Source organism: Neopsephotus bourkii, unplaced genomic scaffold, assembly GCF_033783945.1.
Source record: "Neopsephotus bourkii isolate Nb327-2 ecotype Australia unplaced genomic scaffold, CSIRO-AGI_Nbou_v1 NB_1767, whole genome shotgun sequence".
Lineage (NCBI taxonomy): Eukaryota > Metazoa > Chordata > Aves > Psittaciformes > Psittacidae > Neopsephotus > Neopsephotus bourkii.
This window is the reverse complement of record NW_026902241.1, coordinates 642845-670455: the sequence shown is the minus strand read 5'-3', so window position 1 is coordinate 670455 and position 27611 is coordinate 642845. Positions and strand designations below refer to the sequence as shown.

The window sequence follows — 27611 nt, the reverse complement described above, 5'->3', positions numbered from 1 at the left end:
ATGAAGTAAGTAACAAACTCCCCTCAATAATATGACCTTATAGGTTTCTGTCACCTGTCTCTTTTATTCTCATCAAGCACATTAAGTTATCTATTTAAGGTGTTTGGGTTTTTCCCCCCCCCTATAATACCACTTAGAAGATAAGCAGTAAAGTAAGGTGGTTGCTGTACTTCTCTGCTGTTTAGCGGTCTCTATGCTAAATGGGTAATGTAGATCAGAACATACTTGTCAAACTTACAGTATGTGTTTTGGTTGTGATGAAAAAAGGGCTGCTGTTTTCATTGTTATGTAAATAAGGTAATGGTTTAAAGTGCTTCAATTTTAAAGAATTTATAAATCCCTGATTCTTTTTTTTTGTCATCTATGCTACAGCTAACAGAACTTATACTGCACTTTGCTAATTTGCTGTCTAATGGTGCTCAAGAATACAAGTGGAACTGCTGTAGAAAAGCATCTTAATTCTGCTCAGTGGTTGCCACCCCATGGTAGGAAAACTGAATTTTGTGTGCCAGTCTCCAAGAGCTGTAGTTTACAGCCTGCCATACTAAGGTCAACCAGCACTTAATATGTAGTGTTGCAAACTATTAGGCCAGGAGATCTTTATTTGTGGCTCAGCAGCACTTTTCCCAAGGCTAGGACAAATAATCAGAGCAGAATTATTTCTGCTGAGTTAAGTCTGCCCAATGCTCATGAGTCAATAAAGTAGTTGACTGACATCACTGAAGTGGTTAAACTATCTCAGGTGCTTTCAGTGAAGCAGGTGCTGTTAGTAATCCATGTGTCTGAGGTAAAGAAAATACTTAATTTGCTCTGGGTGTCAAGGTGGTGACTCAGGTGGGTTTTTTTTTTATCTGTCTTCTGAGAGTGTTTTTCCTCCATAGATACTGTTGTACATAAATTACATAGAGAGGAGAAAAAAAAAAGTTTGTTTTTTTTTTTTCTCATGGGGACTCAGGTAAAGGGTAAACTCTAAACTCCTCTTTTGTTCCTCATGGATAAGGAAGCTGTGATTCACCTCTTTTTCTTGTTCTATCTTTACTAAAAAAGTAATTGTACCACTGTGGTAGATGTGGAGGTGAAAATACATATGTGAAGCTGTACTCAAAAGGATGAGATCTGGGAGAGAAGCTTTTGTTACAGGTATCAAAGCTGAAGCATTTGAATACCAAAATAGTTCTGGGAGAACTTTTCTACATGTTACTTTTTAATGGAGGGTGTACTTATTACATGGCTATATTTAATTATTTTCTGGTGTCTACCTTTCTAGAAACAGGGTACTACATTTTCCTCTTCTGTATCAACCTGAGTGCTCTCCCCTGTTTTCCTGTACTGGTAAAAATTGCTGTGTTTGTGGCAGAGGGAAATTGTGTATGACAGAGTGAATACCATTGCTTGTAGAATGGTATTCATCTGTTAGTATTTGGTATTATCTTACTTATTCTAAGAGAGACTTCTTTTACAGGTAAGTGCTCAGTCTGTTTAGGGGACTGCTGAAGAAGAGACTAGGAAATAGGATAAATGCCTAGCAGGAACACAGTGATCATCCTGTAACATGTTCTTAACATTCTAGGTGTAGCTTCAAATTAAGGCTTTTGTTAAAACGAAATTTATTTTTTCTTAAAGCAATATTTATTGTATACATAAATTTAAGTCAGGCTTTTTGCTCATGAGGAAAAACTTTTCATTCTGTTCCTTCCATACAAACAAACTAAATGCATCTCTTTTCCTGTGTAATTATCATACGTACCTCTATGGAAAAAGCGATGTTGTATTTCTCTTCTCCTTAGATCCTAGCATTAACCATATAGTTTGAAGTCCAGTTAGGGCTCCTGCTAGCCTGGAAATGTAAATTGTTACACTGTGGTTTTGGGAGTCATGTTTGGGAGTGGAACCTTATGGCTAGTAATGATGCTTAAAACAAATGTGCAGGGTACTTTCAAGATTATGCAATTTAGACATGTTGATCATAATTTAAAAATTAATGCAAGCCACGTTTATTCCCTTATTTGGTGCAGTGAAGTTTACATAGAAGTGGTCTCTGGAGGGAAATGGTGCAGAATTAGTGATCTGAATGCTAGGATATTTTTTTTTTATAGGTTTGGCTGCTTTTCAACTACAGTCTAATTAGATTTGACCTGTTTTTTGAAGTTGTTCTACAGTAGCATTTTCTTCTTTCTACTCTTTTCCAGGTATTCCTCAAATCTCTAAGTCCGCATCTAGTTCAGCTATTACAGAAAGACCAGTATGTAATAAAACACAGCAGATGAAAACTCAATCCTAATTTTTTTGTTGATAAACTCTGTGAAAGATTGCACCAGCAATTGCCAAAATTTTAAGGCCTACCTCTGAGCTGTGATACCAAAACTTTACAATAGCTTTTATTACTTCATTAGAGGAACAGTCACTGCTTGTTTTAGTCTCACTGGCAAGAGAAGCATGAAATTTGGGTTTGCTTGTGACTGATTCCTTACGTTCCAGGTCCAGCCAATCTTTACTGAAATAGATTTGAAGAGAAGTTCTGGGGAATTGTCAACATCAGCTACAATCATGCAGAGCCTGATCCTATAATTGGATGCCACTTTGTTCCTTTATGTAAAACTTCAGAGGATTGCTCAGATCCATGAACTCAAGCAGTCAATTTGATGTCAGATTTGAGAAGTGTTACCATACTGATTTATTAGGACTAAATTTTGTATTAAATGCTTTTTCTTTGATTTTTTTCTTTGTCCCGCGAAAAGTCTACAATAAGATAAACATGTTGAGTTAGAGGCATACTGTGCTTCCTTTTCCCTTTCAAAAGTGTATTCAACTAGAGATTCAGAAATCAGGTTGATAGCAGGTATCACTTACAGGTTGTACAGTAGTCTAGCAGATCTGATAGCTATATATGAACTTTTTCCTAGTTGATAAATATCCAACCATGAATTTAATTATTTGGGCAGTGGTTTTGGGCAGTAGCATAGCCTCATTTCCTTTTTATGGTTGCCTGCCAGAGCATTTGTTATCAATTATTTTTTCATTTGTTATTTTTATTGCTGCTGCCAGTTCTTTAGGGCTTTAATTACAGGATTGTCAGACCTTATTAAGCAAGTAAAGGTGCTACAGCTGACAAACCTTATGCCTGTGGTTATCATGTACTTTATCCACATATAGGCTTAGTGCCGTTACAGTATACTACAGGTTCAGCCCTACGTAAGGTTAAATCAGGAGTTCAGAGTTGTATAAAGAAGTCTGAAAATTCACCGGTACTAATGACTAGGAGCTTTAAGAGACCAAAATTAAGTCTGGAGTCCTGTCTGTGTATGCTGAGTTAGAAGCAGTCATTATTCTAGTCCTTAGGTAGCCTGTGACTGAACCAGAGAGCTCAGAATGTGAGGAAAAATTAAAGAGGAAACCAAGGCATTAAAATCAAGAGAAACAATGGGTTTATAAAGGCATTAATGGACTGTTAGGCTCCTGTTTTGTACCTACTTTATATAATAATTTCTCCATAAATGACTAGGAGGAGATAATGCAGGATATCTCTAGCAGAGGTGGCAGTTGGATTTACTTTAGCAGAGTAATGTATGATCACAGTGTCTGATGGAGAAAAGGTGAGTTCACAAGTTCTGGTCCTCAGCATGCAAAGGACGCTGGGTGTAATCCTGTTATTAAGTCAAAGGAAATTCATACAGACTTAAGCTGATTTGGAATACCTAAACTGAATACGAGGGACAGGTACGCAGAAAGGAAGGGAACCGCTTTTTCCTTCCGAAGAAACAGCCTTGTGGCGACACTGGCTGCCCGAGGGAGCGCTGTTCCCCATTTCCGCACCCCAGGGCCGGCTTTTCCCTGGGGAAGGCCCCGCTCCCTTAGGCCGCGTTCCTAGGGAGGCCGTCAGGTGGCGCCATTGCGCCGCCGCCAGCCTGGGAGCGCCGCTACTGCCGCGGGTCGGGCGGGGGCGTCCCGGAGAGAAGCAAAGCTGGAACCTCTAGCATTGGGGAAGGAGGGTACGCCTCTGTGAGGGAGGCGTGGAAAGGGCCCGGGTTAGGCAGCCCATCGTAAACGCCGGTTTGAACGATGATCGACCGTCGTCAAAAGCAGGCGTTTGAAGCTTTTGGGGAAGCCAAGCACTGCGTTTGCTCTTGAGGGCTGCAGGGCTGCCTCCATGGAGAACCAGGCTGACTTCTAGTCCCTCAGGAACAACAAAAAAGGATCCTGCAGGACTTTAAGGCAGCCTAAGCCCAGACCTAAAATACTGTAATGCTTTTTACCAGCCGTTTTTCCACTTTTAAAACTGCCATTGGAGTTACTCAGTTCTCGGTAAGTCTCAGTAAGTTCTCCGTAAGTCTCAGTTGTCAGTCTTGGACATCAGCTGGATGTCCAGGGCTGGGTGCAGGCTGACTTACCTACTGTGTTGACTTAGGGATCAGTTCACAATATCATCATCAAGCTCCACGAACTGTACCTCCTTCCTACGGCTTTTGGAAAGCAGTTTTGATGGTAAAGCACTATGACAATATTGAGAACAGGCAGTATCCCAAAAACCCAGGAGTCCACAGTGCAGGCTTTTTAAGTCATTAAACATATGAAGTAGGAACTGCTTGTGCAAATTTTCCTTTGGGGATGCTGTTGTAATGCATTTAGTAAACATGGTCAGCATGCTAGGCAAATAGAGACTCATGGAAATCTTTTATCAGAAACAACTCTCAGTATCTCTGAAGGACATAATCTTATTATATTTCTGTATATGGATTTTAATATAGCAAAAAAAAAGGCATTCTAACTTTTTCAAACTTGGGCAAAAGTTATTAATACATTATGCTTTTAGAATTATTTTTGCTGTTTGATAGCTTTTTGCATTTGATTTATCTCTGTACCATCACCAGAGTTGTTTTAGATCACATATTCATGAATTTGATAGTTTTGCAGGTTGTATATTAGCTTCTTGTTGGTTTAATCTATACTCAAATAGATGCATACGGAGCTGAAATACTGAATTTGGTCATGAGTGAATCTGGGGTTTTGGCCAGTAGAGCACATACAATATTTCTGATAATGTAAGAGTTTTTAAATGATATAATCTTGTTTGTGAACTTTGCAAAGTAAGCATCAGACTGTGAAGAATCACTTGGCTCATAACAGTTCATTCTACCAATGGCTAGGCTCTGATATGGAGAGATAAGCTTTATTTTTCCTTTTTACATCTTGTTCTGAGGGAATTTGGAGAGGTGTGTATTTAAAGCATGATTGTAACATTGCTTTGCTGTTAGCAAATCTACATCTTGCCTCTGCTGTGCCTTATTGTGCTTCTGAATGCATCATTTAGCAATTTCTGAATTATTTGGGCTAGCTCTGTAACTGCTTAATGAGAGCAATTCTTCGACTAATGCACTCACATCAAGAACTGATCTCATGATACAAAATGTTCTTGAATATTCATGTTCTTGTAGTAGTACTATTACCTAGGCTAAATAATTTTTCAGTTAATACTCAAAGAGTATAATAGTGCCAGTTCCTTAAGGCTTGTCTTTAGAGTGACCACCATAAAACTCATCAAGCTTGCCAAGATGATTTTTGCTGTCTCTTTTCAAAAGCCTTTGCAAGTCAACAGTCCAGCTCTTACAACTACAAAGTCTTAAAGCTGACAGAGAGCTTTTGAATATCTTATTCTGTAAGTTCTGACCAGCATATGTTCTAGCTGTTATTACTTAGTAAAAAACTGCCACAATTATTTGATTACAGTAAGAGCAAGTCTTATAGTAACTGAATACATTTCTCAGTGTTTACATCCTTGCAGCAGTAATATTTTTCACGTTTGCAGTTGTAGTTTTACATGGAATTGAAAGGCTACATAGGCCATAATTCATTATAATTCACAGCACAGAAAGCCAACCATATCCTGGGCTGCATTAAAAGAAGTGTGTCCAGCAAGTTGAAGGAGGTGATCCTGCCCCTCTACTCCACTCTTGTGAGACCTCACTTGGAGTATTGTGTACAGTTCTGGTGTCCTCAACATAAAAAGTACATGGAACTGTTGGAACAAGTCCAGAGGAGGGCCGTGAGGATGATCAGGGGACTGGAGCTTCTCCAGTATGAAGACAGGCTGAGAAAGTTGGGGCTGTTCAGCCTGGAGAAGAGAAAGCTGCATGGAGACTTCATGGCAGCCTTCCAGTATCTGAAGGGGCCCTACATTAGAAGCTGTAGTGATAAGACAAGGGGTAATGGGTTCAAACTTGAACAGGGGAAGTTCAGGTTAGATATAAGAAGTTCTTTACTGTGAGGGTGGTGAGGCACTGGAATGGGTTGGCCAAATAATACTTCATCCCGGACAGTGTTCAAGGCCAGGCTGGACGGAGTATTGGGTGGCATGGTTTAGCGTGAGGTGTCCCTGCCCATAGTAGGGGGGGTTGGAAGTAGATGATCTTAAGGTCCTTTCCAGCCCTAACTAATTCTATGGTTCTATGACTATCTTACATTAAGGCCATAAATGCCCTTAAGATCTCAAAGTTTTAAGAGCTTACATGTTGAAATTGGAGTGTACTTAGAGATATCTAGCATAGTAAAGCATAACTTATTAGTAAAAGATATTTATTCAAAAAGGCTAGGTTGATTACAAGTTCTTCTGTATCAAAGCTAAAGCAAACAGAGTGATTCGGACTATATAGCGAAGCAGATACTGGTCTTCCTCCAGAAGCAACATGAGCTTTTGCTCTCTGGCCCCAGCTAGGTACTTGATTCAATTAATTCAGCCTATGTGCTATGGCCAGTACTATTTTGTATAGCCCCAGGTATAAAGGGGTGGTTGTCAGGAGCGTGGTTTCTGTACAGCTTGTGTTTGGGCAAGTACAGTCTTTGTCTGGGAAAGCATAGCCATTACATAAGGGGTTTTTGGTTTTTTTTGTCTTTTTTTTGTTGTTGTTGTTTAGGGATATTTTTTTTGTTGTTTTCAAAATGAGTTACATACTAAACTTTGAGATATTTTTCCCCCCAAATGATGGATAGATTACTATATGGAAATGTAACTTTGCTCCTGCTGCAATGTGACTACAACAAAAAAGGTTACTCCTGCATTTTGGCTTTAAAACTGAAGAATAAAAATTTCCCTGAACTTCATGGAATACTTCACATGTTTTCTGGTATCAGCCTCTTCCCTTGTCTGAGATCAGAGCTTCAAGTGAGCCAGAGAAGCAAATAAAGTATGATGGTGGTTTAACTAGCCTGTTCTGGGGACCACCCCGATCTCTAGGTCCTTTTCTTGCGTTTGTGCTTGACAAATTTAAAAACACACATGGTAATGTTAGTACTAAGCTCTGTTGGACCTGAACCAGGCAAGTCCCAAGCCTGTCATGCTTCTGAGCTGAATTCTGAATCTAAGGATCTGCATCTGGAGAGCTGAGTAGTTTGCATGCATGGGAGGAGCATTTTTCCTCTGGTGGCTGCAAGAGTTTGGGAAGTGCAGTGCTGGTTCCTGAGTAATCGTGCGTCAGCTCAACCCAGCTGAGTTTAATAGCTCTGCATACTGCCTGTCCTGCAGTTTAGGTGGTGTTCTGCAGGGCCACACAGTACTTGTAGTTTGCCTAGTTTCTCATTAAACTTCATAATGAAGAGCTATAACTATATTGACACATAAATATATATTCAGTTAATGAATCAAGCCAAAAAAAAGAAAGCAAAAGCAAAATCAACTACACTCAAGTGGCAAGCATTTCCCTCTCTGGATAGAGTTTATAAATAATTTTTGTTAGTTACTTACTGCCTTAAGCTAGTTATTGGCCAAGAGATAACAAAGATGTATAAAGAGCCCTGGGGAAGAAAACAGAATTTCTGTATAGTCTGTGCCACCATGGACTTCAGGTGTTTCTCTTACTGCTGTGTGAATTGCTAATGAGCTAAGCCTCACTGTCCAAGACCTAACAGAGGATGTAAGTGAAGCAAACTGATTTACTTCACTAACTGGAGTTAATGTTTATTGAAAAGTAATAGAAGAGATAATAATTAATTTTTTAGACAAAAGGTCCAATTGATATGACTGTAATGAGGTAATAAGTTGCTAGAAAAGTTCTGAAACTGGAAAATCAGGCTTAACAGCTGGACATGATGAGAAAACTGTCAACATGATAAGGCATATTTCATCTCTGGGGGCTTTCCTCCTCAAAAGTATTTTGACAGTAGTTGATTAGGCATTGCAGTCAGGTTTACTCAGTATGAAATAAGCCTTGGCTATTCCTTCATTTCTGGCCTTGTACAGGTTGTGACTTTGGTAGATAACAGAATACAGATGCATGTGGTGAGTCTGGACACAACTACTGCAAAGTCCAGTTCTACATATACCTGTGGCAAAGGTCTAGGAGATCTGCCTACTGATTTTATTCTTTATGTATTTCACATTATTACTTTTGATAGAAAGTGTTCCTAAGTGTTGGCTAAAATTTTGACTTAATGTCTATGTAGGTTTATTTTAAAGATAAGCAATGTGGTAGGTCTCATTTGTTAATCTTGAAGCAAGTAGAAAACCAAACAAACCTTGAACAAAAATTGTTCATTTTCCAATGTTACTTGCTTGAGACAGAAGGAAAGACATAATAGAAATGACTTAGTGTATTGTGCTCACTTGTGCTATGTTCCGTAATGAGGTTGTCTTCGCAGACTGGGAGAAAGGACTCTGGTTTTGCAGCCTTATTGTTGTGAGTTGGAGATTTGGTACATATGAGCAGGGCAGAGAAAATAACACAATGTGAAGAAATGATCCAAACTGCCGGACAAGGTCTGATCTCCTTGCTGTCAACTTGTATGTCAAAAGGAACATGAGCCAGCTCATAAAAACTTTTTCTTTTTGAGTTTTAAAATTAAAAAATATTCTCAGTCCACTGTCTCTGAATTCAGGCTTTTTGATCCTAGGTTTGCTTGTTGTTCTCTAAACAGTACAACCCCAAGTCAGCAGTCTTACTGCTGCTCATAATGTCTAAAATTTACCCATAAATCCTCTTTGATTTTTCCTTGAAATACTTAGATGTATATTTGAAAGTTTTATTTTTTACTACTGGAATGGAATCCTTCAAGGTTTCAGTACCTATGTTACATTTTGTGGGTTTTTTTTTTTTCTTTTTTTTTTTTTAATCTACTGAAAAGCTATTTAGACCTCAAAGCAGCCTTCCAGTATCTGAAGGGGGAATATAGGGATGCTGGGGATGGACTCTTCATTAGGGACTGTAGTGGTAGGACAAGGGGTAATGGGTTAAAACTTAAACAGGGGAAGTTTAGATTGGATATAAGGAGGAAATTCTTTCCTGTTAGGGTAGTGAGGCACTGGAATAGGTTGTCCAGGGAGGTTGTGAATGCTTCATCCCTGGCAGTGTTCAAGGCTAGGTTGGACGAGGCCTTGGGTAATATGGTTTAGAGTGAGGTGTCCCTGCCCATGGCAGGGGGGTTGGAACTTGATGATCTTAAGGTCCTTTCCAACCCTAACTATTCTATGATTCTATTTATAACTGTTTTTGTTTGAGCTTCCCTCAAGCAAGAAATGGACATGCTTGTACTTAGAATTGGCTATAAAACATTTGTAATGCCTTTTTAAGGTATTTGCAAGCTGAGATCATAAGGATGTTCTATCTCATGCCATTAAAATGAGATAAGCATGCTATAATTGCCACTGCAAAACCATTGTTTGACCTTTATTTTAAAAGAACCATTTGTTAGGAGCAGAACTAAGTAGTGACTATGCAGCTATTGGAAACAATATCACTCTACCTTGTAATTGTACCCTATAATCAGAAGTATGATGGCACAAAGTTAAACCTCAAGGTTAGAACCCCATACAGATTAAGAAAGCAGTAGGAAACGCTTCCTGGCTGAGCTTATTTTAGCGATGTTGGAAGTATCACATGTGACTTGTATTGCCAGCACACTTGCATCAGGTTATTTAAACCTCCTACAAGCAAGTCTGAGAAATGTTACATGAAGGTAATTTGTAAGTCTCTTTTTTCTGCTTTCTTGATAAAAGCAGTTCCCTTCGAAATCAACACAGTCTTGGTGTGTGCATCTGAGAACAGAAGCTGGCCTGTAAATTAAAGCTGCAGTTGCCTTTGAACATGTTTTTCCAATAAAGTAGTCTTGAAGTGATTTCTGTGGAGTCATGCGAAGAAAGTCTGACACCATCATGCTAGAAGACGTGCAAGATACTCAGGATAAGTCAAGTTTGACCAGGAGAAACTGTGGAGAACTAACCGGGGCTCCCAATCAACAGTCCCTCATGAGTAACATGAGGTTACAAATACAGTGGTTCAAAATTTCTCTTACAATCTCTGAAATTCGTAAGTGCTACCAAAAAAAAAAAAAAAAAAATCACTCCTTGTGTGAACACGTTTGTAACAAATTCAGGAGATGTTTAATAAAAAATTTGTTTCTATGCTTTCAGTTACAAATTAAGAGCTTTTATGATGGTTATAAAGGAGGAATTTCAACTGAAAATATGAATGAAAGTGGAAGATGAACTGTGTAAACAGAAAGTGAAAACAGAGAGAGAAATACGCTAAAGCTCAGTCAAAAATGTAAGCAGCTCTTTCAAAACCCACTGAAAAATTAAGTAGAGATTGGCAATGTGCACAAAGGATGTTCTTGTGGCTATACATTCAAGAAAAGTGTGGAGAGTTATTGTGAAGAAAGCTTAGTGACATCCTCTTACCTTGAAGCTGCAAGTGGCTTTCCTCTGTTCTCTGTGCCTACTGGAACACCAGCTCTCCTTCCTAACACTTGCATGTGGTTTCCTCTGCTGAGAAGAAACAACAAGGAATTGCTTGCTTAGATGGAGGACTTCTTAAGGACATTTGACAATACGACACTTCTGATCTATTCAGTCTATATTTGGTATTGTCAGAAGTATGAAAACAGCAGGCATACCTATTTTACCTTCTCTTGGAGGGGGGACCCCCACTAAATAGCATGTTAAAGATTTATTCAGTCTTTTCTCCCAGAATTGCAAAGCTAGGTGTTTGCATCCACACACGAAGTGTGCCCCATCACTGCAAATCCCACGTATAATTCATGGACATGTTGGAAAGCAAGTGGAATCTTATTTGCAAAACTGAAGTTTCTGGTATGAGTTTCAGCAGTTGTGCAGAGCACTGGAAGAGCAGACAGGCTTGTTCTGTACATCAAGCTGTCACTCATTCTGCTGCACAACACAATGAGAAATCTCCCAGCTTTGGTATGTTATGAGTAATAGTGCAAGTCATCTAATTAGTTTCATGGGGCAAGGTGGCCTTGCCCCAGAATGGGCCAGTGCTTCTGCACACTAATATTGTTTTGATATCACTTCATTTGTATGCTTGCTTGATTTTGAACATTTAAAATTAAAGATATATTACAATATTCATTCTATTAGCTCTTTCTTATTCTTGGATGATGGCTTCTTTTGAGATCAGGACTGTGCTATGCCCCATGCTTTTTTCTACTGCTGGAATTAAACGGGGTTGTTATAAGAGCTTTATTACATGAATGTTTTAATTGGAAAATATATTTGTTTAAATTTTTATTACAGACCTACAGCAAACAAACTAAATATGGGGGGGGGGAGGGGAACAACCTAGCTTCAAATTCAGGCTTCGTGCTTTTGAGGTCAAGGCTTTTGTGCCTTTGTCTCCAAGTGTAAATCCTATCCCTCCTTCTCTGGTTTCTCCTTTGTTCACTCTATGCCTTCCTTCAGTGGAATAACTTACACTTTTCAAATAAATATTCTGGAAAAGCAACTGAGTGGGAGTTTTGTGGTCACTTCAAGACCAATTTCAAAATAGTTTTTGCACAGCTCTTTCTTGTGCAGTGTGGTATTCCATCCATTTTAGTAAGGAAAACTAGACTTGCTTCACTTTCACCTAATAAGAAAGCTACGGGATCCTGGAGGCTTCTTTGTTACTACAGTATTTTAGCAAGTTTTCCAAAGCAGTACAAACACAATTTTGCCAGTTACTTTTGTAATACAATAAGTCCATGTAAAGCCTCCACAATAATTTGAACTGAGTTGTCTCTTCACATTTTATTTACTCAGAATTCCTACAAGAAAAAAGAACAAAAGAAGAAGAAAAGCTTTGTTACCCTTGGTAAGCACCGTTTTCTCCTCTTAAATCACCTGTGAAGGGTGACTGCTTCTGGCAGAAGACTGCCAGAAGTTTGCACTCAGCTATGTGGTTCACATAGTAACAGTGTTACTCAGCTTAGGGGGGGGACCTAGTTTGTTATCTGGTTCGATGTCTGGCTCAAAGCCAGATGACCTGTGTGTTCTGAGTGGGTTACTGAGGGCTTCATCCCATGGAACCTTGGAAGAGGATGGAGACTGCACAGCTTCTGCTCCACTGCTTGGCCATTTTTGGAGTGGAAAAGGCTTTCTTTTGATTGCATTAGAGCCTCCCCCGCTTTAGTTTGAGGCCATTGCTTCTTGACCTCCTGCTGTCTACCTCTGTCAAAAAGCCTTATTCAATTGTTTCAGGTTGACCAAAAATACTAAGGAGCCTTATTCAGCCATTTTTCTTTGCAGGTGTTGGCTGGTACTGGGTGCCCTTCCTACCCCGTGGCCATCTTTTATTTCTCTCTGAGCAGAGTCAGCTATCTCATCTTCACACATGGCATCTGCTCTAGCCTCCTGGCCCTCTTGGTGGCCTGATGATTGCTAGATATGGGCTTTTTTCTCTAAGTAAGGTTTTTGGGGGAGTGGGGAGAGACACTTCTAATTCTGTTTGTAACAAGACTTAATAATGTCTCTCGTGTTCCTGTAAGAATAGAGCTCTAGGATTACAGGTCTGCCTCAGATGCTGCGCTTAGTTTACCTTGTTTGTTAAGTAAAGCTTGCTTCAGTTTAGAAGTTCTTGACTCAGGCCTGTAGTGGAAGTATCCACTGTCTATGAAGGGGAGTTGTGGCTCCAGGTTGAGAGGCACTTATGAGTGCTGGAGGGTACAGTCTGTCCAGCACGTGGCCTATTCGTGACTGGAAAATAATGAAATGCAGTTCAGATTGGAGCCTAATTCAGGCTGTCTTAGTTCTCCTGTACTGGTACAGTTGAAGAACGTAACCTCTTGGAAAAACAGCAGCTAAAGGCAAGGCTAAGATTTCATCCTCAGTGCTTCTGAGCTCCTTGAGCTTCCCTGCTGAAGGTGAGTCATGCGGCAGCCTCTGTGTTTGACTGAACAAAATCTATGCCCTGGAAGTAAATCCTGTTTGATGCAGCTGTTGCTGCTGGCATTTCTCACGTGAGGTGTTGGTGCTCCAGGGGAGATAGGTACCCTACTGGGCTGCCATGGCGGGAGAGGATGCAAGTAGCACTGCTGTTCATGGGGAGGCACATCCTCCTTAAACTTAATCTGAGAGTATGCCCTGAGTAATACCTATGCTGGGTTTGGAGACTTCCTGGTGTCAGATGGTCAAGTTATAATATTCAGGTGTTCAGTGCACTGGGACTTGTTACTGATTTGCATTATGATTTTGTTGGTTTTCTCCTTTTTATTACTATTATTTGCTCACCGTTTGTGATTTTTCTGGTTTTTTTTTTTTTTTTTAATTATTTTCTCCTATGTTCCGCAGATACTTTTTCCTGCTGTTTCTCTTCAAGCCTGCATGCAGTTTCCCCGGCGGGCCTTGCCGTGTGGTGAGGCTCTGCGGGAACGTATTGGTAGGACTCCCCCTCCGGGGATTCCGGCCTCCGGTTGGGACGCGACAACAGCGTCTCTCTCCACAACTCCTGGACTTCCTCCGCTGACAAAACACCATAGCGTTTCTCACCTTGCGTCCGTAACCCGTCACCTCACGCCTGCTCGCAAGACCGGGAGCGGATGGAGGAGGCGTAGCCGGTGGCGCAGGGCGGGCCGGGACGCCATCCCGACAGCACCTCAGTGGCGCGGCCCGGCGGGCGGACGGGTAGGCGCTGCCCGACAGGCGGCGCTGTAGCCGCCTGCGCCGCTCTCGGCTGCTCTAGGAGCTGCGCTGCGAGGACTCTCCGTGTGTCCGCCATATTGGTGCCCGCGCCGCAGCCGCTGCGCGTTGTTCCTCCATCTCCTGCCGGCGCGGCCGAGCGGGGGAGGGGACGGGACGGGACGTCGGTGCCGCTGCCGGGCGGGAAGCGGGGCGAGGAGGCTGCGCGCTGCCGGGAGGAGACGGAAACGAGCGGGCCCCGCATCCCTCCGCGGCAGCCCCCTGCGCCACCCGCCATGGCGAGGAGGCCCGGCGGCCACTGAGCGAGGCGCACACGCACACACAGACCGAGACTAGCCCCCCTCTGGGCCGCGGCCCTCCCGGCCCGGCCGCTGTCAGCGAAGAGAAGCCTCCCGGCTCCCGCCTCCACCACGACATGGAGGCCGTGAAAGCTTTTAACAGCGAGGTGTGTAACCCCTCTACCCGCTCCTTCCCTCGGGGTCGGGGAGCGGGCGGGGCCCCGGGGTCCGGCGTCTTCGCTGCCCTCCCGCTGCGATGCAGGGAAGGGGCGGGAACGGGGGATACGGCGGCGGGGGGGCTATCCGGTGTGAGAGGTGCTCCCAGGGGTTGTCCTCGAGTCGGGCAGGAGCGGGACTTTGTCACTGACCCTGGAAACAGGAGCGGGGAGAGGGTCATGGAGCCACCCCCCCCACCTCCCCGCTCCTCCTTCCGCCGTGCGGCTGGGGGAGACTGGTCGACGGAGGGCAGATCTGGCGGCGAGGACATGCGAGAGCGGGAGGAGGCCGAGGGGAAGGAGGCCTCTCGTGCGCCCGGGCTGGCGATGGGGCGAGTGATGCTCGGCCAACTTCATGCAGTGGCCGCAGGGGAGGCGGGGCGGGGGGGGGCTTCCTGTAGAGCCGTGCGGTGCTCCTACCACCCTCGTACTCCTTGCTCGTTACGTGTGTGCCCAGACCTCGCCAGCGCGCCCTTTAACACTTCGTGTAGCTGTGCTTTAAAATCTGGGTATGAGGAGTACAAAGGCCCGGAGGGTCGTCGCCGTGTTTGAGAATTGTGTATTCGCTGTGCTCAGGATGGAAGCAGGCATTCCCTATGTGCTACACGTTGCTGTGGTCGTGCACCAAAGTGCCGTGCTGAGAGTGGGCTAGGACACCCACAAACACACTCTTGCAGGCTCAGGTACTACTCGTATGGCACCTGGCTTCTTTGTGCCTATAGTTAATGTTTATTTTATTGCAGGATAGTTCTTTTGGCAACTCTGCTTTGTTCCTCTTCACTGCAGGAGTTTGTGTCGTCTATATTTTGAAGTTGAGGCAAGAGCAAGGGAAATAAATATGTATTTTCTTTTTAGGAACTCATGTGTCTTATGTTAACTATAGACAGTATCAGCTCTGGTTACAATGTATATATTACAGACTGCTCCCATAATAGAGGTCTGGCTTGCCCTCTTGCTATCCCCAGTGGGGATGTGGTGCAGTTTTAATGATTTTAAGTAATATAGTGCTGGTTTGGGTTCTTAAAATGTTAATTTGATTTGTCGTGGAACAATGTGCCAACCATTTTGTTTCTACAAGCTACAATAAGAAAGGTTTTTAAAATGGGTAGTTCCTCTCTAATAACTCAGTAGCAGTTGGACATCCCTAACTAATGTGCAGTTCTAGATGTTGCACTTCATGCAATTTGAATTCTTAAGTAGAAGTCGCACTGTAGCTACTAGAAGAAAAATAAACACTATAAACTATTTTTTTCCCTTTTATTTGGTTGGCTTATGGGCTGTATTATTAAGTGGGGAAAAAGAAGGGTCTGCTCACAAGAACAGAAGAACATAAGTAGATGAGAACCTTTTTCTTGTATATACCTACTAGCATAAGCAGTCTTCACTTTCTTACTGAAAAACAACTTCTGACTGACTTGCTGAGCACTCAGGTATAAATACTGTAAAAATAATTAACTCTGAAGACTTATGTTAAGAACTGTGATAAAGAGGAGAGATTTAGAATATGCCTGAAACCTTCTAAGTGCTTGAAAAACAGTAAACTTAGGGGTGTTGGAAAAGCAAATACAGGAGATCAGGCAATGACACTGACAAACTTATCTCCTATGGTATAAATAGACAGCATCTATGAATAGGCTTGTTTTTATGACTTCTTTTTCAGTTTTGTTTTAACCTCTGTTTCTGTATTTGAATGCTGGACTACACCGATGGGAAAGTTTTAAAGATGCTAAGAGTAAACCCCTAATCCTGGAAGTAAACAGTACAAGAAAGACTTGCTACATTTGAGGAATCTTGAGTGTTATGGCTAACCACTGTTAACACCTCTGTACCCAGTGTAGAACTTCACATTAACTTTCCATCATTGTCTCTGGTCTAACTGGCCTATATACATTTTGCATTTAGAACTGTGAAATGATTAATAAATATTTAAAGTAGCTGAAATGTGTGTCTGTAAATTGTAGTTTGTGCTATATCTAAATGTGTTTAGCTTACAGAATATTTGTCTTTCACATCTAAAAATCCTTTTCTTTGTTTATATTATGTTTTAAGGTCATATTTGCACTTCAGAAATCACATCAGATTTGTGTTCTAGAGATTTTGGCTTAAAATAGATTTAAATTAAATTTAGCAGCAGATGGGGTAGACTAAATTGTACAGAAACTTTTACCATACATTTTTACACAGTTTGAATTTCATTAATAATTTTATAGCATTTTATGTAGCTTACTGGTGAAATCCAGAAGATGCTTTAGAAAGAACATTCCAAATACATTTAAACGCATAAGTCTGCAGGTTAGGTACTTCTGGGATTGTGGTGGGGTTTTTTGTTTGTTTTGGGGGGGGGATTGGTTTGGGTTTTTTTTATTTTATTTTTTTATTCTTAAGAAATTGTGTTTGAATTCTGCAGTAAAGCTAAAATAAAGGCAACCGTCCTTTTAGCTAGGATAGCTTACTCCAGATATGTGTATATTATACCTATCCTATGACAGTCACGACTGAAGTGATTAACATAGGCTTGTCATTAATTTGATTAGAAAGAAATACCTGAAGTTTATTTGAACTCTGATGACTGGAGATAATGCCAACTATTATGCAAAGCTATTCAATGTCTAATGATGGTACATGGCATTGTCAGTGCTGTACCTAGTCATATGTATAAAATTAGCCCTAAGATTGAAAATCTTGGGAAAGATAAATTTAGATGAGAAATAATCAGACTCCTAAATAAAAAATGCTTGATACTCTTTTCATGTAATGGTTGATATCTTACTATTTACTTAAAACTGCTTGGCAACCAAAAAATAGAATATAATACAACTGTCTTAGTATATTGTTGAGGTAATTGACAGTGTTTTATACAACACAGTTTATCACTTGCTACAGTTGCCATCATGAAGGCTAAACCTTGCAGAATCATTTTCTCTCAGGTCTTGGTTCAGGCCCTGAGTTTTTTTCTGAAAATCACAACATGAAATGCAAGAAGTTTGTGACAGAATGACTGAAATGTTTCAAATTCTTTATTAATTCCATAAAATGTATTTTGTTAGAAAGGAATTGGACTAGAGGCAAGCATGCGTATCGTCATAGTTCCAGCACTCCATAATATTTTAGTTGCAAACTTATATAATTAAAACTCAGTATTTCTTTACATAGTTCAGAGTTAAAGTCTTGCTGCCAGCTTAAAATCTAGCCATTCTCACACTGGTTTCAGGTACTGTACCTGAAGTAGGTTTTGGGTGCTCTACTGAGAATTTTCTTGCAATACTTGGCCTTTTTGCAGTAATATGAACTTTGTTAAGTCTTGCTGAGCATGATGCTGCCCTTACTGATTTTTTTTTTTGCATTCTTTTTATTTAAAAATCAAAAAATCTCATGCAAATACATATATTTGTGTGTATGGATATATATATATGTAGTATTTTATTTCATCATTGATAAGTACATGTACTTTCTAACTTGCTGAGACCAGCACCTGCTACTAACCTAACGTGTAGGTTAGTAATGGTAAAACCTACCTAAGGCAGTTTGATAGCTTAAAAAAATCCCAAACCATACCTAGTCAAAGAATTTACATTGTTGAATTCAGTGCTACAAATTTGATCTGAAATGTAGTGGAAGAATTATGGGTTTTGTATTTGTCTTACAACACAGTATATTATGATATTGGAGAGGTGATAGTGAAAAGGGCAATTTTATGTTTTTAAAAAGAGAAAAAATATTAAGGCAAAGCTTCTCCGTAGAAACCCAGGAATGAGAAAGTCGTGTATCTTCTGATTCCTTTCAGAAATGCTGTGTTCATTTGAGCTTTTTTGTATGAAAAGTTTTAATTCCTCTTCTCTGTACAATTGGGTGCTGATCTTTTTATATACAAGGGAACTGAATGGAAAACTGTCACAGATGTGCAGTATGCTCTGTCTTAAAATTTTTCAATATGAGGATGCACATAAAACACTATAAGGTTAAGATAGTGATTACAGTTTGCTTAAGGAGTGATGTGGGTTCCTGTGCGTTTTCTTTTGTTAATCTAATTGTCTTCTAGGGTGTCACAAATAAAAATTCCACAGCATTGCTCGGCTGAGGTTCAGCGGTTTCTAATAGTGAAAATGGTTGTCCTCCCATAGCTCCTTATAAAGTAGAGTCACAGTGAACATTTGATGTTAGAATGGTTGTGAGAGCCACGTAAGCCAATAAGTGATCACTACTACTTTTGGATTAACTGGTTCTCCTGAAATTGGTCAGTGGTGGGGACATAACTATCACTGATCATTTGGTGGCAATGCTGTGGTCTGTATACTCCACTTGCACTTTGTTATCTGTTGGTGACCTTTATGATGATGTTTCTTTAGAAGATGCGTTTTAAGTGGCAGTGGGGAAACAGTTTAGTGAACTACAATTTTAGAAATGCGACCCTTGGAAGTAACCCACATTTTAATTACTGAGGGTTGGAGCATAGGTGCGAAAAAATCCCAGAAGTGTAAATCAAATATTCTGGTTTAGACTGTTTTATTTAAATGGCATATTCTAAGTCAGAGGCGGCTTTTTCATGAAAGAATGCCAGTTGATGCTAAAAAGAGCTAAATGTTATGCCTCATGAAGATGCTAAATAGAGATTGATGCTGAATAGCTGGGGAGAGCAAAAAAAAAAAAAAAAGGGATGCTCTTTGAAATGAGGAGCCAGGGTTTTGATTAGCACAAGTAGTGATACTAGTGATACGTTTGAGGAACAGTGGAAGGGCGGAAGTTACTCCTTGGCAAGATATTTTTCTTAGATTCTGCTGCATGTTTCATGTTAGCTGAAGTAGCTGAGACATCTGCAGAGCTTTTTTCCTAGCTGCTGAGAAAATGAGAAAACTTGTGTCTGTTTCCTCTTCTCTGTAATATTTTGCCAGTCATAAAAAAAAAATGCACAACATTCATTCATATCCTGTGCTAGTTTGAAGGATTCTGCAACTATGATACATTTAAAGCTTTCTTGTTTGTTTGTTTGTTTTTTTTTTAATCTGGTACTGCAGTTATGGTCTGATATTTATTAATTTTTGTTTCAGCAAAATGGGATGAAAACTTTTGGTTTACCTTTATCCTTATTTTTTAGGAAAAAAAAAGTCTGTTTTTCATTCTTAACCTCTGGGATGGATGTGAAAAAAGTCTTCTGTTTTATTTTGCTGTATAATTCCATGGTGCTCCTCAGAGGAAAACCATTTAATCTGTATAAACTGTATGAATTCCCTTAAGAGATAGCAAAATACGTAAGAATTTTGCTTTTGATGTCAGGAACATTAAGAATAATAGTGAAATGTAAATATTTCCACTCTGTTGTATCCCAGCAAGAGTTAACTCTTCTGGCTTTCAGCTATTTACCTTTTTTTAAAAGGGTATAGGGAAAGAAAGCCCATTTCTCTTCAAGATACAGTAAATATTAAATTGGTGTTCACCTTATTAAATGTCTCCATGTGTGCTTAATAAATATTTACAGTTTTAATATCACATTTTCAAATACTGATCTGACCTCAGACTTTCTCTAGCCACAGAATCTTGACTTCTGGCTGTGTAAAGACATCATCATGCGATGCTGTGGTAAAGGCCAAAATGTTAGGGGTTTTATTTTGTCCATATCTTGCTCAAGGCTCTAACTTCTTTTGTGTAGTAGTATAGGACAGACACTGATTATTTTCCTGCCTTTGATATGTACACTTTAAATTTCTATTTAAAGTGTGGTTTAGATTAGGTACCTGTGAGTCTGGGAGGGTAAGGTAGATCTGTGGATTCAGCTGATGCTTTTGGATTGTAACTGCATAGCTTAAAGTATGAGTATTGATTTTGCCTGCTACTGCTTTAGAGTGTGTTGGACTGTTTTGTAGTTTAAAACAAATGCACTTCTCAACTCTCATGACTTCACTTCAGATCCTTTGCTTTTCACCTACTCAGGAAGACCATGCCTGGGGCTATAACCTTCAGCAAAGTACTTGAAATTATCTTAACAGGTCTTATTTGAGTTTGCCATCAGCAATGTTTTCCTGTGGAAGTGAAGTCTAGCAATCCAAATTGCTTGGATCAGAAAAAATCATACAGAATAAAACTATTTGATAAAGCAGGTCTTAAAATACAGTCTAGACACTTGATTACTTTTGTGAGGATTTTTTCCACTTAAGAAGAGGGCAACTTTTTTTTTCTTGTCTGTAAAATTGGTCCATCATTCTACCTCTAGACAGCTACCAGGAAATTTATCCCGAGTGGCTGATTCAGCCTTGGTTAGAGCCCATGTTCCTGGCCTCAGCAACGGCTGGTGTAACTCTCTTGTGAGGCCTGGGACAGCGGTGCTTAAGTGTCTGTTCACATGTGTATCCAGAGCTCAGCAAATTTGGCTTTGAACTCATAAACAGTAGTAGTCCTTGTTCCTGTATATGAACTTCTCATGAATTGCGTGTGCATTTCTTCCACTTCTTCACGTCTTTGGAGCTACTTTTCTGCAGTATTTCTCTGGGAGCACTGTCAGCAGCAGCAGTCAGCTAGGTAGCTGACTTAACCTTATTCAGCAGCTGCGTCTGTACTCTAGGGTACATGATCTTTAAAAGCGGATCTTCAGGTACTGCCCTTCCAGTTCTTGTCTTTGCCTCTCCTTGCCAGATGTACTGACCAAAATAAGACCTTTTTTTTTTTTTTTCCCCTTTTATAAAGCAATTGAAAATTATTGTTAACATTTGGAGGAAGTAAGAGGAAATGAGCGTGTTGCCACCATGACCCTCTGCCAGATTTCTCTCCACCATAAATGTGTGCTTGTAGCAGCCTGCTCTTCGTGCTGTTACACTTTTGGCAAGTGAGCTACCATTTGTACAAAAATGGCAACTATGGTTGTACAACGATTTAGCATTTTTCACTTTTTTCAAGAGTTTGTCTACAAAGCTTACCTGGCTTTACTGGGTTCAGTTTTTGATAGTATGAGTTGGGTTTTTTTAATGTTTTGTTTTTGTTTGTTTGTTGTCTTGTTGTTGTTGCTTTTATGTTGCAAATGAATGATACTGGATTGCTATTTTTTCTCCTACCTTTGTGATCATACAAAGGTAGCTAGTGGGCATTTTTCTGATGCTTTGACATTCAGAAATAAAATGCACCTGTTTAGTATAATAAAATGCATACATGGAAGGTACAGCTTAGCACCTTTGTTATCATGTTTACTGTTGACAATTTTTTTTTTTTTTTATTTAGCATTGGCAAAGGTTGCTTTGGTTCCCATTTACAAAAGAGGGCAAAAAGGACAGGTAAAAGCAGGGAGGTGGCGATGAAGTTCAGGAGGCAGTGGTAGCAAGGGGTGGTTGTTTGGGGGGGATGATGGCTGAGAGGTAAAATGATGTAGAGTAGCAACAGCTGAAAGATCTAAGGCACCTATTTTGGAAGTCTTAAGCTTGCTTTTTTTTTGGTGAAGTGTTGCCTATAAATCGATTTTGAAAGGTTGGAGTAAATATTCCTTTACAAACACTGCTGACAGCTGCACAGGGTCTTTTTATGCAGGGCAAGAAACAGCTGTCTTACATGTTTGAATTGAAATTTTTAATTGATATAGCATGCATTTTTTGGAAACTTATTTCAGAAGATCCATCATCTTGTATTGTTTGGACTAGGGTTCAGTGTTTCCAAATACTCATTCAGTTGGAGTTTGAGTGGTAGGGGTTTCCTTTTTTTTTTTTGGTTTGCCATTTTTAGTATTTATTAATTACTTTCAAAAACTGAAGTAGAAGTAATTAGGTGCACCCTTTGCTTTCTATCCTTGTTATTCTACAGCTCTTTTTTTTTTCTTAAAGAGGTGTAAAATACTGTAAATTGCTGCTCACTCTAAAAATGTTAGTTGAAAACTCTTGTCCTCATGGCATGACTTCAGGGAGCTCTCTTCATGGGTAATTTAGAAATTAGCATAATAGATAAAAGTACTAATATGTTGATACTGATGTGATTGCAGTTTTAAAAAGAGAAATAATCATGCTTAGAAATGCCTTTGGATTTGCCAGATGTTAAGTCCAAAGAGCTTAGAATGTATTTAGATTGCTGGAGGCCTATGGAAATACCTGTCAGGCTGGCTTTTTAGAATACCGAATCTCCTATACATATGAAGAAAACAAAGCTGTTTCATCTGAAAAAGAATATGAAAGGAGGAACATTTATAACACAAATATATTGGCTGGAGAAATCCAATCCACTATAAACTATGAAGTTTCATTGTGAATTTAATCATTATGCCATATCTAAGGAGAAAACATTTTGAAACCAACACTACAGGACGGCGCTTGTTGCGAGCCATTAAAACAGTTGGTAGAGAAAATTTGTGAGTCTTTGATTTTCATGATGTTTTGGATCTGTCCCTATATTTTATGTCACGGTTGCAGAGATGTGATCATATTTGACTTCTCAAAGTTGTTTTAAGTCCATACTGCACCACAGTTTACAAAACCTGTGTGTTGCAACAGGAATGAAGGGCACTTCTCCAGTGTGGGCAGCCCCGAAGCTCACCTGTGGAAATCTAGAGAAATTGACATTGTGCCTGAAGCTGATTAGTTTTGCTGTTGATGATCTGGAGTTAGTTATAAAATAATAAAATGTTAAGGATGGGAATTAGCCATATGGCAGGAATGAGAAGAATTCAGCAAGTGAAATACCCGTGTTAGTATATCTTGTTTTCTTGTGCAATATCCTTTCAAACATCATCTGGACTTTTTGATCAGTTTTTTCTTTCTGTTGTTGGGCGTTTGAGCATTGGTGTAGCACTTAGTCTAGCCTAGCTGTTTTATGTGGTCCATTTAGGTTTTTCTAAACTTTTTGTTCCTGTGCAGTAAACATCCTAAGTTACTACAAAGAGAAAAATGGGAGTTGTATTTTATGGCTTGTAAAAGGCTAGGAGCAAGTGAAGTACATTCTAGGGGCTGTTCTGAACTAAACATTTGTTTCATAGTTACATGCAGTTCAGGAGACCAGAGTTGAATCCAGGGTGTTTCTTTAAATTCCAATTTTGTGTTCATAGTCTTATTTGTACAAAACAGCCTGTACCAACAGAATTTAGAAGCTTTCTTTGAAAGTAGTATTGAGGAGGGCTTAGAGGAAATTGTAAATAGGCTGCAACATGCCTTTTGGTTTGAATTTATGAAAACTAAAATGGAATTTTGGCATTCCGTCTTAAATTGCTCAGGTTCAGTAAATCTGAAAGTCATAATTGTGCTTCCTCAAAATGAAAGGGGCAGGAGAAGGACTGAGCAAAGGCAGTGATGGTAACACCTGCCCTCTTGGTGCGCTGAAATGTAGTGGCCTGAAGAGACTGCTCTATCTTATTTCACTTATCCACTCAGTTGGGATGAATATTCATATGTGCTCTTTAAACATAAACATATGTTAAGAGTGCTGTATAATACCTCTGCCGTGTAGGGGGTAAGCTTTTCGTGTAAGTGTTCTTGGTTGCATTTAAATTTTTTATAAATCAATTAAGTGCACCAGTAAAAGGAAGACACACTGGGATATCAAGCAAATTGTCTATTATTTTATGTTTGTTAATTTAAACTACATCATGCACTTTAAATATTTTAAAACAGTTGTATTAAGGTAGTGGCTGTTGACTTGCAGCCCTCCCTTCTGTGATTTTTTTAATGTTGGATTTTGGCAACTCATATTGTCCTGCTTGATTACTGGAAGAAAGTAACTTTTCATTGTTTTCTCTCTGAACTGAAATACCTTTATACAGAATGGAGCATCTGCCATTCTGGTTGTCCTACATACACATCTTTCATATACGTTTTAATATTTCTGTGCAGGACAGAGAGCAAGCAATAAGGTGCTGATTGGATTTAAGTAAAAGTTCAGGCTGCTAGGTCCTAGTCAGGATGAAGAAAAAGTACTATTCACTGAGGGATGGGCTCACGTAATTTAAGTAACTTTTCCTTAGAGGTTAAATTTCAGGAGAGTGTGTAAAATGTAACGTAATAGAAATTTGTTTATTCTTTCCTTTTTTTAAAGCAATAACTGACAATACTCTTTCCTTGTTCTTTGCAGTGTGGTGGTATAAGTATTTGGTAAGCAATTCAGTGACTGTTTCTGTATATACAATTGGATTCAATTTAATGTTGTTGAAATGAGAAAAAAATAACTTGTTAAGGTAATATGTATTAGTCTTCTAAGTATATATTTTGTCTTCTACAGCTCAAAATTGCGTACATTTAGTATTATATACAGTGTCTGGTTAGTGTTGTGTCCTGGAGCAGCCAGAGAAAAATGTAAACATATATCAGTAGATATGTGTAATTAATATCCCTGATACCGCTTCTTGTTGTAATCTCAGAGACTGGTCTGAGTCTTAGAGTATCAGTATTCAAATGCTTATTCTCTTAGCTGCTGTAACAGTGTAACAGGTATTCATTTATAAGAATATCTGTTCCTTTGGATTGTGTGAGACCAGAGGTGTCTATAGCTTTCAAGCCTTTTAGAGGTAGAACTAGGCTTCTATGAAAAAATACTTCCAAGCCGCTCTTCTCCCACCTTTGTAAGATGTGGCCAGAGGTATGAAAAAGGATATATTATTTATGAAACTGTGTTTTAATGAAGTTAGTAGTTCATTTTAATTTTCATTCAAAATTTTGGTAGGGAAACACCTGTCTGCCTCTTTCTTGCCTGTTGAATAAGAGTAGTGAAAGATCTTGGGATTAAGTGGTGGGCTTTGTGGAATTGTAGTATGCTGTCCATGGAGGTGCAGTAGCTTGCTCTGTAAATGGCTGACCATCCAGAGGTTCGTGTGCATGCTGCCTAGTCTTCACTTGAGAAATGTTAAGACTGCAGCTCAGTACCGTGTAATATACTGCCGTGTAAATTACAGTGATTTGCAGTAGAGTACGTTCTTTACTGATATTTACAATAGATTTAACTTTCTAAGCACTTTCTGAATTACAGTTGTGATGATAAAAATATTATTTGCATTACTGAACAATCAAAAATTTGAAATGCACTGATGAATTCCCAGATTTTCCTTAATTTTTCTCTTGAAGACCACTTTTCTGCCAGAAACAGCCGGCTGATGCACTAATAAAGAAGATTTCTACTGGTGCTGCCAGGAAGAAGTGGCGGGTCATAGTGGTAGGGGATTCTACTTTGAAAGGGACAGAGGAACTCCTCTGTCGGCCTGACCTGGTCTCAAGGGAGGTGTGTTGCCTACCAGGGGCACTGATCAGGGATGTGGCAGAGAGGCTGCCTGCTCTGGTAAGCCCCACGGACTATTACCCACTTCTGGTGATACATGTGGGTGCTAGGGATATAGATAGTAGTAGCCTGGGGAACATAAAGAAGGACTACAGAGCCCTGGGGGAGGTGGTTAGGGGCTCTGGAGCTCAGTCTTTTCGTCTATTCTCCAGGATGCAGGGGAGGACCTAAAAAAAGCTAGGAGGATTAGCCAGGTTAATAAATGGTTAAAAGGGTGGTGTCACAGTCAGGGGTTTGGGTGTCTTGAACATGGCACCCAAGTTTGTAGGCCAGTTCTAGTGGGGCTGGTGGAGCTGGTCCTATAAAGAAGGGGAAGAGCAGTTTTGGTAGGAGGCTTGCCAGACTGGTCAAGGAGGCTTTAAACTAGATGTGTTGGGGGAGGGGGGCATCATTCCATCCCAACACTCCCAGTCAGTTGCCAGTACCTAAAATAAATGCTCAGAGCAATGCAGAGATATTCCGGCTGCTCCAGCCAATGAGCCGGCTTCACTTGGATCTCGGCTCAGATGCCTCTATACAAATGCCCGTAGCATGGGGAGCAAAACAAGAGGAATTAGAGATGTGTGCTCATCTATGGGGGCATGATATTATAGGCATCACAGAAACATGGTGGGATGGCTCCTATGACTGGAGTGTTGGAATGGAAGGTTACAGACTCTTTAGAAAAGACAGGCCTGGCAGGCGGGGAGGGGGAGTTGCCCTTTATGTTAGGGATAGGCTGGAGAGTATGGAACTCTGTCTGGGGACTGGTGAGCAGTTAACAGAGAGCTTGTGGGTCAGGGTTAAAGGGAAAACAGCAATGGGAGACATTACTGTGGGGATCTGTTATAGACCGCCTGATCAAGAGGAATCTGCGGATGAAGCACTCTATAGGCAGATAGGAAAAGCCTCACGCTCACAGGCCCTCGTTCTTATGGGTGACTTCAGCCACCCTGACATCTGTTGGAATGACGGTATGGCCCGGCACAAGCAATCCCCGAGGTTCCTCGATTGTGTGGAAGACAACTTCCTTCTGCAAGTAATAGAGGAACCGACAAGGAGAGGTGCCATGCTTGACCTTGTGCTCATCAACAGGGAAGGGCTCGCTGGAAATGTGGCACTGCAGGGCAGCCGTGGATGCAGTTGATATCCTTAGGACAGTGAGAAGAGTGTGCAGCAAGCTCACTGCCCTAGACTTCAAGAGAGCAGACTTTGGCCTCTTCAGGAACCTGCTTAGTAAGGTTCCATGGGATATAGCCCTAGAGGCAGGGGGCTCAAGACTCTTGGTTGGTCTTCAAGGATCACCTGCTACAAGCTCAGGAGTGTTGCATCCCAACCAGAAGGAAGTGCAGCAGGAGGGCCAGGAGACCTCCTTGGATGGATAAGATGCTCCTGAGGAAAACTCAAATGAAAAAAGAGTTTTATAGAAAGCGGAAGCAAGGACAGGTGGCCTGCGAAGAGTACAAGGATGTTGTCCAGGAAGCTAGGGACCAAGTTAGGAAAGCTAAGGCCCAGTTAGAATTAAACTTGTCTAGAGATATTAAGGATAACAGGAAGTTATTCTACAGGTACATAGCAAATAAAAAACAGATTAGGGAGAATGTAGGCCCCCTCAGGAAGCTCTCGGCTGAACTAGCTACACAGGATTTGGAGAAGGCTGAGGTTCTGAATGACTTCTTTGCCTCGGTCTTCTCTAGCAAAGGCTCTGACTGCACCACCCAAGTCTTGGAAGGCAAATGCAGGGACTGTGAGAATGAAGACCTTGGGCCCACTGTAGGAGAGGAATTGGTTCGAGACCATCTTAAAAATCTGAATGTGCACAAGTCCATGGGTCCTGATGAAATCCATCCGCGGGTCCTGAAGGAGCTGGCAAATGAAGTTGCTAAGCTGCTGGCCATCATATTTGAAAAATCATGGCAGTCAGGTGAAGTTCCCGATGACTGGAAAAAGGGAAATATAACCCCCATTTTCAAGAAGGGGAAAATGGATGACCCGGGGAATTACAGACCAGTCAGTCTC

The 27611-nt window shown here is 40.5% G+C and overlaps 1 protein-coding gene across 6 annotated transcripts in view; it reads left to right on the top strand.

Annotated features, from left to right (window-relative positions):
- Window positions 1–13769: 13769 nt before the first annotated feature.
- The window catches only part of SCAF8 (SR-related CTD associated factor 8), a 95561-nt gene continuing 81719 nt past the window's right edge, over window positions 13770–27611 (top strand). For 3 of the 6 annotated variants that reach the window (XR_009729282.1, XM_061378588.1, XM_061378587.1), the window contains exon 1: window positions 13770–14342. Coding sequence is in view for 5 of the 6 variants with exons in the window: in XM_061378588.1 (XP_061234572.1) it covers window positions 14313–14342 (30 nt within the window). In the remaining variant the exon portion in view is untranslated. The remainder of the gene's footprint in view (window positions 14343–27611) is intronic. The other 3 variants (XM_061378586.1, XM_061378589.1, XM_061378585.1) reach the window with 1 other exon arrangement.